At 53.2% G+C, this 10,966-nt stretch overlaps 1 protein-coding gene across 1 annotated transcript in view; it reads right to left on the reverse strand.

The window, feature by feature from the left end:
• Window positions 1-10,166, reverse strand: part of PODXL2 (podocalyxin like 2) — a gene marked incomplete at its 3' end in the record, with an annotated part of 28,775 nt that extends 18,609 nt beyond the window's left edge. The window contains exon 1 of the mRNA XM_084269577.1: window positions 10,091-10,166. Within this exon, the coding sequence (XP_084125703.1) occupies window positions 10,091-10,142 (52 nt within the window). The 5' untranslated portion in view covers window positions 10,143-10,166. The remainder of the gene's footprint in view (window positions 1-10,090) is intronic.
• Window positions 10,167-10,966: the final 800 nt, after the last annotated feature.

Here is a 10,966-nt window from a genome sequence, read left to right on the forward strand (position 1 = left end):
CAGAGACAGGGCTGACATTCACCTGGCTTGTCTTCTCCTTGTAGCCTGCTCAGGCCAACCCAACCTGCTGCCTGCCCCTCAGAGGGGCTGTGCTTTCAGCTGATGAATAACATCTGAGATTTGAAGGAACATCCAGACAAAGAGAAGCATTCACACCCAGAGGGAGTTGTGCCCAGCAGCCATTCAGCCTGGGTCACCTCTCTTCAATGGGGCAGTGATGATTCATCCTCTCTGAGGCTTTTTGCCCCTCTGAAAGGAAGGGGGGGTATCAATCACTCATGCTGGGTAGGAGGCAGAATGTGTTACACCTAGGCCATGAAATTCTGGCCCTGAAGTTAATGACAATTTCCTATCTAACTGTCCCCCAGGCAAGATTTCACCCTAGAGCTCCCGATCTACAACTACACAGTATGCAGGGGGCCTGATTTAAGCCAAAATAATTTGCATTACAAATATTAACCATGTTGTTAATCAGCAGTCTGGGAATCTGGCTTCAAGGCAATGATGTGAAGTTCATTTTGCATTCACATCTTTTGTTTTCATGAAGGGCCTGACTGCCACAGGTAAGAATTAAAAGGTACCCAGAGCAACCATCTACCTAATGCTAAGCAGGGAGGCTGGTCCCATTTTACATTTTTCTTTGAAAAAATCATATCCTTGTTATTTCCATTTTGTATACTAGAAGGTTTGACTGGCACGTCTTGATTCCTAGATGAGACTTTAATTGTGATTTGTGTCAGGGTACATTCACATGCATATTGAACTTCAATCAAAATGCAAGAAAACAGCACCTGGAACTTGGCTTTATTCAACCAATAAATACCATGATAAATATGGAGGCACAAGGGGAAAAAATGAGATTACTGAAACACATTTTACATTTAAAGCGGTTTTGTTAAGTGAGCAAAGTAACTAATTTGGGTGAACAGAACCAATTGCTTCCCAGCCCTCTGTTCTTCAGCACATCAGAACTAGAAGATCTCATCTTCTCACAGCTGATTTTTATTCATAGCTCAGAAGAGAGAGGCAAGTTTTCCCGCTTTCTCAGCTCATACTCAGTTTCTCAATTCTTAATGAACTAGTCACTGAACTGAACTAATTGAATAAGCTGAAATGAAGCCTAATTTGGTATTTTTCTTTGATATCTGATTTTCTAGACAAGAGAAACACAGCAGATCTAATGCATCTGGACTTCAGTAAAATATCTGATACAGTGCCTCGTGCAGAATTACAAGAGGCAAGAAAAGCCACCGATTAGCAGGAAAACTGAAAGGCAACTCTGTGGCTATACAAAAAATGACAGAGGCTTGAGCTGGAGGAAGATTATTAGTGGAACTCCTCAAGGTCTGTCCTTACATCTGCTGTTCTTTAACATTTCCCTAAATGACCTTGGAACAAAAATTATGAACGTGATAATAAAATTAGCCAAGGACACAAAGCAAGGAGACATCCTCACTGCACGGAAAGGCTATGGAAATGGAATGGAAATAACAGAAATGTTATGGAAAGAAAAAGTAGAAAGTGGCAATTCATGACCTTGAGAACTAGCACCAAATACTTCTGATACAAGACAGGATTCCATCCATTAGAAATCTCTTAAGAGGACAAACTCCTGTATTAGAAACAGCTCTAAGACAGCACTGGAACGCAGATGTGAAAACGCTTGCACAGTCCTGACGTAGTAGAAAGGGACAGATTTTACAAAGCACTGCTGAGACATCACCTGGATGCTACACAGAGCTGGATACACGTGGCCAGAAATTATTTAAGCGGAGCCAAACTGCCTTCAGGCAAGGGCACTGACTAGGCAACCTCCCGAGGTTCCTTCCCACCACCATGTCCTATGACTCCATGTCCCAGAAGAACAAAATTAAATCAGGGCAAGTGCCAAGAGAAGCTGGGGGGCAACGGCAGATGGGTTGGCCTTGGTGCTTTCACTGCAAACACTGGCTTGTTAGCACAAAAAGTCTGGGAGTTGCTGCTCACTTGCCAGGCTGATTACCAAACCTGTCCTGGGAATGCTGGAAACCAGTATTTCTCAAGCCTTCTTCTACCTGCATCTCTGCCTCTCCACCTTCCTCTGCTATTCTCTGAACTGAGTAAAATCCAATATTGGTTACTCTTTCCCATATACACTTGGGCCAGGCTTCAACACTTCTCAGCCTTGTTTATTTTGTTCTATTGATCGAAGGCAAGATCAGCTGAGGCCAGCGCAGCAACAAAAAGGGAATGGCAACAGCAGCAGAGTATCAAAGGGGAAGGAAGCTACTGCAGCATCATGGAGCCAACTGAAGTGCCTAAGTGCCTCCGGGCATCCTTTGGGAAGCGGCCACTCCCTGTGAGCTGTGCGTGCACACTGAAATCCATGGCTGGAAATAGGAGTTCACATGTCTCTTGTGTGCAAGCATGGATCCAGAGAGACCTGGCCAGGCCAGCCCCGTGCCAACTCAGCAGTGCTCACCAGGCTCCAACGTGATGGTGCCTAGACTGGGCTTCCTCAGGCTGACACAAGACACCTGCATCGCTAACAGACCACACTGCCGAGCCCTGTGCAGCCAGCGGAGAGAGCACTTGTCTTGAGGAGCTTCCAGCTTAAGCAAACATGACAGAGAGCAGTAGAGGGGGAGAAAGGGGATGTTACTCTCAAAGCTACCCAGAAAAATGGAAGATATGGATGGTGAGAGATCACAGCAGGTCCAAGGCCAGATGAAAATTTTAGTGGTGTTGTGACGGCAATTGACTGCCCTGATCATGTGTTGGGTCCTTATCCAACCCACTGCCTCAGTTTCCTCCAACTCCCTCTAAGAGATGTAGCTGATATGGCACCTTGGCTTTCCAGCCCATCACAATGCACATCCCAGGTCCCCCAGCCAGCTGGGCAAAGCCTCGAAGTGTAACTCTGCACCAGCTGCACAGGTTGGTTCAAGACCCTACATCAGCTACACCCCATTTGTCTGCCTCTAGAGCCCAGGCACAGCTTGTCCCACCACCTCTACCACAGACATCTCATGGCAGGTGAGCCTGAGCACCCGGACAGTTTATCCCATCCATGCAGGGAAGATCAGATCCTGGGAGTTTGTTTACCCTCATTTAACTCTGAAGTGTTTACCCAGTTAAAACCCCCTAAGCTGCATTATCTTGTTTACTGGGAAGCTCTGCTCTCCTCAGCCCAAGATAAAACTGCATCACCTCATCCCTAAGAGTGAGTCATTAATAGATACAGACTGAGCAAGCCAGGTTTCTCCCTGGGTGGCTCTGGAGTAGGACAACCCTTTGGGGCCCAATTCACAGGCATGGGATGCAGAGACTGGCCTTGGGGAACCCTCCATAGCAGTGCCTGCCCAAATACCACAAGGCTAACAGCACCATTCGTTGCACCAGTTTACAAACCAGTACCTCTCCAGACAGCACCCTGCACCACTTCATACCTTTTGCACCAGCAACAGCCCAAAGGCTCGGGGTGCAAGCAGCACACCCAATATTTGACATCCTCCCCCCTCTTTCTTCCAAGCATCTCATAAAGGAGCTCAACACAGCTGTCAACTCCCAGGCAAAGAAAGAATCAAAGCACAGGCTGAGCTGGGAGGCAGGGGAGCACAGCTGAGAGAGGAAATCCAACGCCTAAGACATCGGTGGCTCGCCGTTTCCCTCCTAGGATGGGGAACGGGGATTAGATGACTTCTATCAGCCATCAGTCTCCCAATTTTGTATTTCAAAAGGCAGATCAAGCGACAGGAAAAAAGAAACACACATGAATAAAGCCCTGCGACTGTAGATGGGAGGGAGCAGGGAACGGAGCCAGGGCTCGCCAGCTGCTTCAATGGGGCGTTTGTCTCTCATTTCTATTTTTGCGGCACCTCTGTGTAACCTGGAGGAGATGAGGCTCTGCATGCTAAAGAGGGCAGCCAGCCTTCGGGGAAAGCAGGGCTGCGAGCAGGGGAGGAAACATCCTCCCCAGATCAGACAGAGGAGGGGAGAGAAAGGAGAGAAAGTGGGAGAGGAAGGTGGAGCAGGGAGAGGGAACAAAGGCAAAGAGGGAGCACCAAAACCAGGATGGGAGCTCCTGGGCTGGCTGTGAGCTCTCCAGCTGCTAGCACCCACAAAGGTGATGCAGGGAGGTAACGCTGACCTTGCAAAAAATGCTTCACCTCTGCAAAGAGCAGAATAGGGAGATTTCAACAACAAGGAATAACACTGCAGCGTTACCTTCCCGAGGCCGCTGGAAGACAGCCAGCCAGGAGGATATGCAGACAAAATGAATTTGCCAGTTGCTGACCCCACTGGCCCCTTAGAAAACAGTTTCAAGTCAAAGTGGCAAAGCTCACTCTGTTCAGCTCAGCAGAAGATCTGATGCAACAACCCCGGACAAGGCAGATGGGGGAGTTTCACTCAATGGCAGAAAAAAAAATAAATCTGAGCAAAGAACATCTGCCATCTCTCTCCCAAACTGCCATGAATAAGAGCAGTTTCACATTTCTAAACAATTCTAAAAGAACCCCAGAGCATTTGCTACGTGAGCCGACCAAGAACCACTTTATCCCTCTGCCACGAGGCAAGCCACCTCTCCACAGGACAGGGCAGCTGTTTAAAAACTCCCAACTGGCCTACTGAACAGCACTGGAAGGGAAAGAAGAAATAAGCTGTTTCTGTGTCCAGCTGAAACGAGAGAAGGGATTTGTGGAGATGAAACAAAATCTGGATGCAACTGTGTTAAACAGCCTTCAAAATTTTCTTGCTTTTTAATTAGAAATAAGCAAACCTCAATTTTCTCTCCAAGAAGACACAGAAACATCCCCTAAATGCCATCACATCAGCTTGACCTACAGAGGAGCTGGTGTGCGCTTCAGGTTACTCAACCAAAGGTTGGTTTCAGCTCTCCTTTCTGGGGGCTGTGGCTACACCACACTGACAGGGAGGCAGGATCAGCCTGCTGAAGGGAAGAGCACTTGCCTGGAGCATACGCTCGACTTACCTGCCTCACCACCAACTAGCAGAGCCTGTATACCACCACCCAAGTGCAGTTACACAATGGGTACCAGAGATGGGGGCCAGAGCATCTTGATATTGCTGCCACAGCAGCCACAACAATGTCCATCTGGCCCTGTTGCAGCCAACCTCCCTTTTGAGCCCACCCCAAACTCAGGAGTTATCAGACAATGTTATTTCCAAGGAGAGCTGGGTCAGGAATGGGTCATTTACTGATAATCAGTTAGGACAGAAACACAATGACCAGATGAGAGAAGCATCTGCCAGGGATCTTCCCTCCCCCAGACCACCATGCCTGGAAAAGCCAGGGAGCAAGGCCCAAGGGCAGAGGGGAGAGAGGCCCCAGGGCAGAACCTAACGAACCACAGAGTAATTTAAGTAACAAAACAGAATCCTGACCACAGGCAGCGAAGGAAGAGAAGAAATTGTTGTTCAGCTGAGGGATGTCCAAGCCGGTTCCTCCACACTCACCTGCAGTCTCTGCCCCCCAGACCCTCAGTAGCTTGCAGTAGGAAGCATACCACATATCAAAGCAGGTCCTCTTGGTGCTAAGTCAGCATTACAGACGTACCCATGCTGGGATGCTCCACCTAGGAGACCTCTCCCAGGCCAGCTTTCACACAGCCTTATTGCTGCTCTCCCATGCTGCACCAGACCACTTAAAACCCTTCAGGGGAAGATCCTAGAGCACACAGTAGCTGTGCCAGCATCTTTAAGCTTTTACAGATCTTTACAGCTAGCATAGCCAGAGAGCTCAGACACCAGGCTACAGGGTGGGCACAACTACACCTACCGAGTGGGCTCTACCTTGCAAAGGTCTGCCAACTTTTTCTGCCCTGGCATTTCAGCAGAGAACATCCATAGCACACGGACCCAGGTATATCCCCGGGAACAGGCAAGGCACTGCCAGAGACGTGCCTGCTTTTGCAGATAACTGCAGATGTGCCCTTAGTCAGCACGTGTGCACCAGGGACCTGACCTCCAGGAAAGCCAGGCATGCTCAAGCCTGCGCTGAGAAGTCAGGTCTCCTGTTGTTACGATCAGTAACATCAGGACTGCTCTAAGCACCACCACCCATCTCCACTGAAAAGACTCCATGTTAGCAGGTCACAGCAACTCAGACAAGCCTGGTCTGTCCTTCCTCCTTCGCTCAACCATTCATGCTGCGAGTCACAGTCTCGCCTGGCTTCAGTCTCCCAGACTGTTTGCCTTCGCTCCCTCCCCAGATCGTCTCGTAGCCTTCACACCTCCCTCCTCTGCTGCTGCGGCGTCTGCTCTCCTCCACACTTCTTGCTATCGACAGTGGCAGCTCCCAGCTCGGGGAGGGAGAGGAGATGCAGCCCCTAGGGAAACAGCATCAAGTAGACAGTTGTATACAGCAGAAGTGAATTTTCTTCCCTCAGTTACCTTTCCCAGGCCTCACAAAGCAGCTGGCAGACCCCTCAGAGTTAACAGACCACAGGATGAAAGCCACTCATCTAAAAACCACCACAGCCCACAGATTCCTTCACCCTCTTGCAGGTCCAAAGCATTTCATCTGTCTGCTAAAAATCACCTTGCCAAACCTCTGCTCCCTCTTCTCACTCTGTTCCAACCAGCACCACGTACCCCAGGGTGCTCAGTCTGATCTCCAGCACCCCAAGTAAAGGCTGGCGGCTGCTTCACCTTCCAACCCTCCCCATCCAGGCAGCACAAGCACTACAACACATGCAGGAGGGACTTCCCTCGAGACATGATTGCCCGTCAAAGTATAACAGAGGCTTTTTACACCCCCAAAAGTCTTTAAAACTCACTGGGCACACACTGAGCTCAACATGGTTACACACTCTGCTCCGGCCCCTGCAGCAGGGCAGTGAAGAAGCCCCTGCCAGATGCTGGCATGCCGTGTGGCAGTCTCAGCCCAAAGAGGCTTCACACTCCAACCAACCTCATTTGTCCCAAGCAGAAAAGCTCACGTGAAGGTCTGATAGTCCCACAGCACACGTATGGGTCCTGACTGCCTTCACCACACATCAGGCAGGACAGGAAGAGCTGAGAGTGGCAGCTGTCAAAGGAAGGGCTGCAAAGCTGGTTTCACAACAGCAAAAAATTATCCCCCAAATAAGAATGGTAATCCAAACCCTGGTAACCACGGCAGGGCTTAACCAGGCACAGAGACAGTGGGGGGCTGATCTGAGCCCCAGCAGGGTGTATCTTCCTTGCCAGCATCCCTGGCCCTCTGAACAAACCAACGCACGTGTTTGCCTTGCCTCTGTGCGGGCTGACAAACAGCCTCTCTCCATTCTTTCGGGATTATGTGTTTCAATAGCCAGTGAAAACGGGAAGCAAGTTCCCCTGATTGCCAGCTGTGGACCCTGATGCACCTTCCCCACAGCCCCTCTCCCCCAGCCCTGCAGCAGGGCTGCCATTGCTGCTCGCTCAGGTACCCACAAAATGCCGGAGCCTCTTCCCACACTGAGGGAGTGGGAAAAAAAAACTTTTGTGCGCTCTGATCTGCAGCTCGTCGCCAGCAGCTTCCCCTCGAGGGCTTAATGTAGTTATTTCTACCCTTGATGCCTATAATTAAATGAACATTTCCTTATGGCACTGAAGAGGCCGAGGAAAAAACTGACTATAGGGAATTTTCATCCATCCTCATTTGTACTCTCTCATCTCAGGCTCATTCACACAATGCTAACAAGGAACCTCCTAAGCAGACAGAAAGGGGAAAAAAAAAAACCTAAAACTTAAGTAGTCCATATGCAGACAAGCACCTGGGGAGACAATAAAAGATAAGAGACCAATTCCTTCCCTTCTCCCCCTGCTTTTAGCCACATGGTTTTCCAATTTGCAAAAGCAAAAGTTCTCAGACACCCTGGAGAGATGTTTCCACACTCTGGCTGCAGACCTGTGCTGCCCAGCAGTCCCAGGAAGCACACTGCAGGAAGCACGCTCTCCCTCAGCGTGGAAGAGCGCTCAGTCCCTCCAGTGCTGTCTCGGGTTTTCACCATTCTGCCCTCCAGGACAGGAGGAGCGAGGCCAGACTGCACCGAATTATTGCAGCCTGGAACAGATCCTGAGCAACGTGCTAACGAAGATGGAGGCCTGATTTGCAAATGCCCAGCAGTCTGCATCTCCCCCTGCCCCGACCTTCCATCTAGGTGGGAAAGCAGGTGTCCAGGGATGCCTAGCCAAATGAGTCCAGCCCCCCAGAGCTGCCACAGCCCACCAGGATTACCAGTTTCACTAGATTAGGAATTGAGCTGTCCCTCAGAGCTGCCGCTCACCCCCACCCCTATGCCTCTCCCTGCTAGGGCAGCAGAGGGGATCATTGGGAAAGCCAAGGATCCAAATCCTCCATACCATCACCACCTGGAAAGCAGTACTAGAAAGTTTCCAGCAGTCTCAGCAGCATAGGAAGCACATCCTCCCCTTGGCACAGCACTATCAGCTGTGGTCCTTTCGGACGCCAGATTTTAAAACCACCACACGGTCCATCTCCTTCCTCTGCAAATGTGGCTTTCAAGTAACGGGGATGTGGCCAACCCTCATCAGCAGATCATCGGGGTGGGAATACAGCAGTTCCCTCCCCAAACACCTTGCCCTCCTCTGGGGAGGAGGTGGAGGTCTGGCTGAATCTAGGGGACATGCCTCTCCTGCTAAGACCCCACTAAAGGACTATGGCTGAGTTTTTCCTTAACAGTGACAACCTGCCTGGAGGAAGCCACAAAACTGGCTCCCTGCTCAGCTCTGGAAAGGCTCATTGCTTCTGTGCCACAGAGTATTGGCACAAAACCCCAACAGGTTTTCCGATCCATTTTGCTATTTAAGCTCGCTATTGTTTGCAAACCTGAAAGGCTTTATCCCTCCTCTTTAGGGAGCCCCAGATGACTTGGGCAAGGCACTGTACATACAGCTCACGGGCAGAGGGGCTCCACAGACGATACATTCCCCCAAGAACGTTTTTGGGAAACTGGGGTAGTAAGAGAGTCATGCCAGGGGGCTGGATGTCACTGTATCACAGCTCAGTCGTGCTGGAAGACAGCGACTGGTTGGGAAATCAGCCCTTCCCTCCCTGCCAGAATGACTCAAGACAAAGACTCTCCCACTCTTTAAATGTCCCCGTTCAAAACTCCTGCTCCACACCAACCAGATTTCAGTACAAAAGGGATGGGGGTAGGGAGGGAAAGGGCAATCTCAGCCTCGCGGGTCTTTGGGGATCCCTTTGTTGGGAAATTTCCCCTGACTATTTAAAAATAGAAGCAGAGCCTTCGTAACTATTCCGAGTACAATTACTCCTGCACTTAATTGCCTTTCCCTGGCACCTTACCTCTCCTTCAAATTTCAGGAGAGGCTCTTGGGGAAACACGGAGCAATTTGTGGTTCCCCTTTCCTTTGTGCCAGTTTCACGGCAGTTAGCAAAAGCACCACGACGCCAGGCGAAGCCCGGAATACAAGAGACGGCGGTTTTGGGGCAGCCCTGGCGCAGCAGGATCCGTCCTTCTGTCCTGCCGGGCCCCGCGGCGGGCAGCCCGCCCCGTCTAGAGCGACGTCCATCCCCTCCCCGCACCGCAGGCGCTGCCGGTGCTGGCCACGGCGTGCGGCGTCCCCGCAGGGACCAGCAGTGCGTACCCCGCCTCTGGGGCGGGAGACCCTGGGTGAGACCCCGTCCCCACCGGGAGCCCCTGTCACCCGCCTCCGGGGGTCCCGCGGCAGAGACCGGCCACACCAAAGGGTTCTGGTGGGGGGCGGTGCCCGGTACCCAGGGAGAGCTGCGGGGTAGGGGACGGTGACCCGAGACAGGTCCCGGTACCCGGAGGTCAGTGGTGCTTGCGGAGGAGGGGAGTGATGGGAACCTGCCTCCCGCAGAGGTCCCGGTGTCCCAAAAAAATGGACCCACCGAGGGTCGCGGCTGCCCGGGTTAGGGGAGCAGACCCGTTCCCCCCGCCCCCCCCCGGGGTCCTGGTACTCGGGGCGCTCCGGTGGCCGGGGAGGGGACGGACAGACGGACACCCGCCCGCTGTCCAGCACTGCCCGGCCTCTCCGCGGGGGGTGCCGGCGGCCAGCCCGCCCTAGCCCGAAGGGATGGCGGCGACCCCCGCCCCACCAGCCCTCCCTCACTCACCGGTGGACAGAAGCAGCAGCAGCAACGCTGGGGCCCGGTGCAACGGCTGCATGGCGGCGGCCGCTGCCCTGCCGCGCCGCCTCTTCACGGGGAGCGGGGCCGCCCCGCCGCCCGCCGGGCTCTGCCCCTCGCCGCCGCGCCCGCCCGCCGCCCGGCCCCGCACTGCATCCCGCAGCCCGGCACCGCCTCCTCCCGCCGCCCGCTGCCCGCCGCTCCGGGGGCGGGGAGGGAGGGGGAGTGTCGGTCCTAACTGCCCGCCCGGTGCGCAGACGGAGCGGCCGGGGTGAAGACAAGGCGCAGCCGCTGCACTACACCTAATTCCTGGCTGCCGAGCCGCCGCCGCCCCCGGCTGCAGGGCCCGGGCACGCCGCCGCCCCCGGGCGTCCCGCGGCGCCCACAACGAGTGCCGGCGGCACGGCTGCATGCGCCGGCGGTGGGTGATCAGCCCCCACGGCGGGAAGGCGGGAGCGGCCGAAAGCCGCCGGCGACGCCCCCCTCCGCCAGGCGCGGTGGGGCAGCAGCCGAGGCCGCGGCAGGAAGGCAGCTCCCTGTCTGCCGAAACATCGGGCCCTGGCAGGAGCGATCCCCAGACCAAAGTCCCTTCTGGCCTTTCCTCGGTTACGCACGGTCCTCAGAGCTCCTCCATCACCCTGCTGCTGCCGCTTCACTTCATAACCTGGAGAAACTTCTGCCCCAGGGCAACTTCATGTCCCTACCTCTGGAATCATCTGGTCCAAATCCCTTGTTCAAGCAGGTTACCTACAGCCAGGTGCCCAGGACCATGACCAGATGGCTTTTGAGTACCTGCAAGGCTGGTCTCAGGGCAACTTGTGCCAGTGCTTGGTCATACTCACAGTGCAAAAGTGTTTCCTGATG

Source organism: Gallinula chloropus (genome assembly GCF_964237585.1).
Source record: "Gallinula chloropus genome assembly, chromosome: 12".
NCBI classification, from domain to species: domain Eukaryota; kingdom Metazoa; phylum Chordata; class Aves; order Gruiformes; family Rallidae; genus Gallinula; species Gallinula chloropus.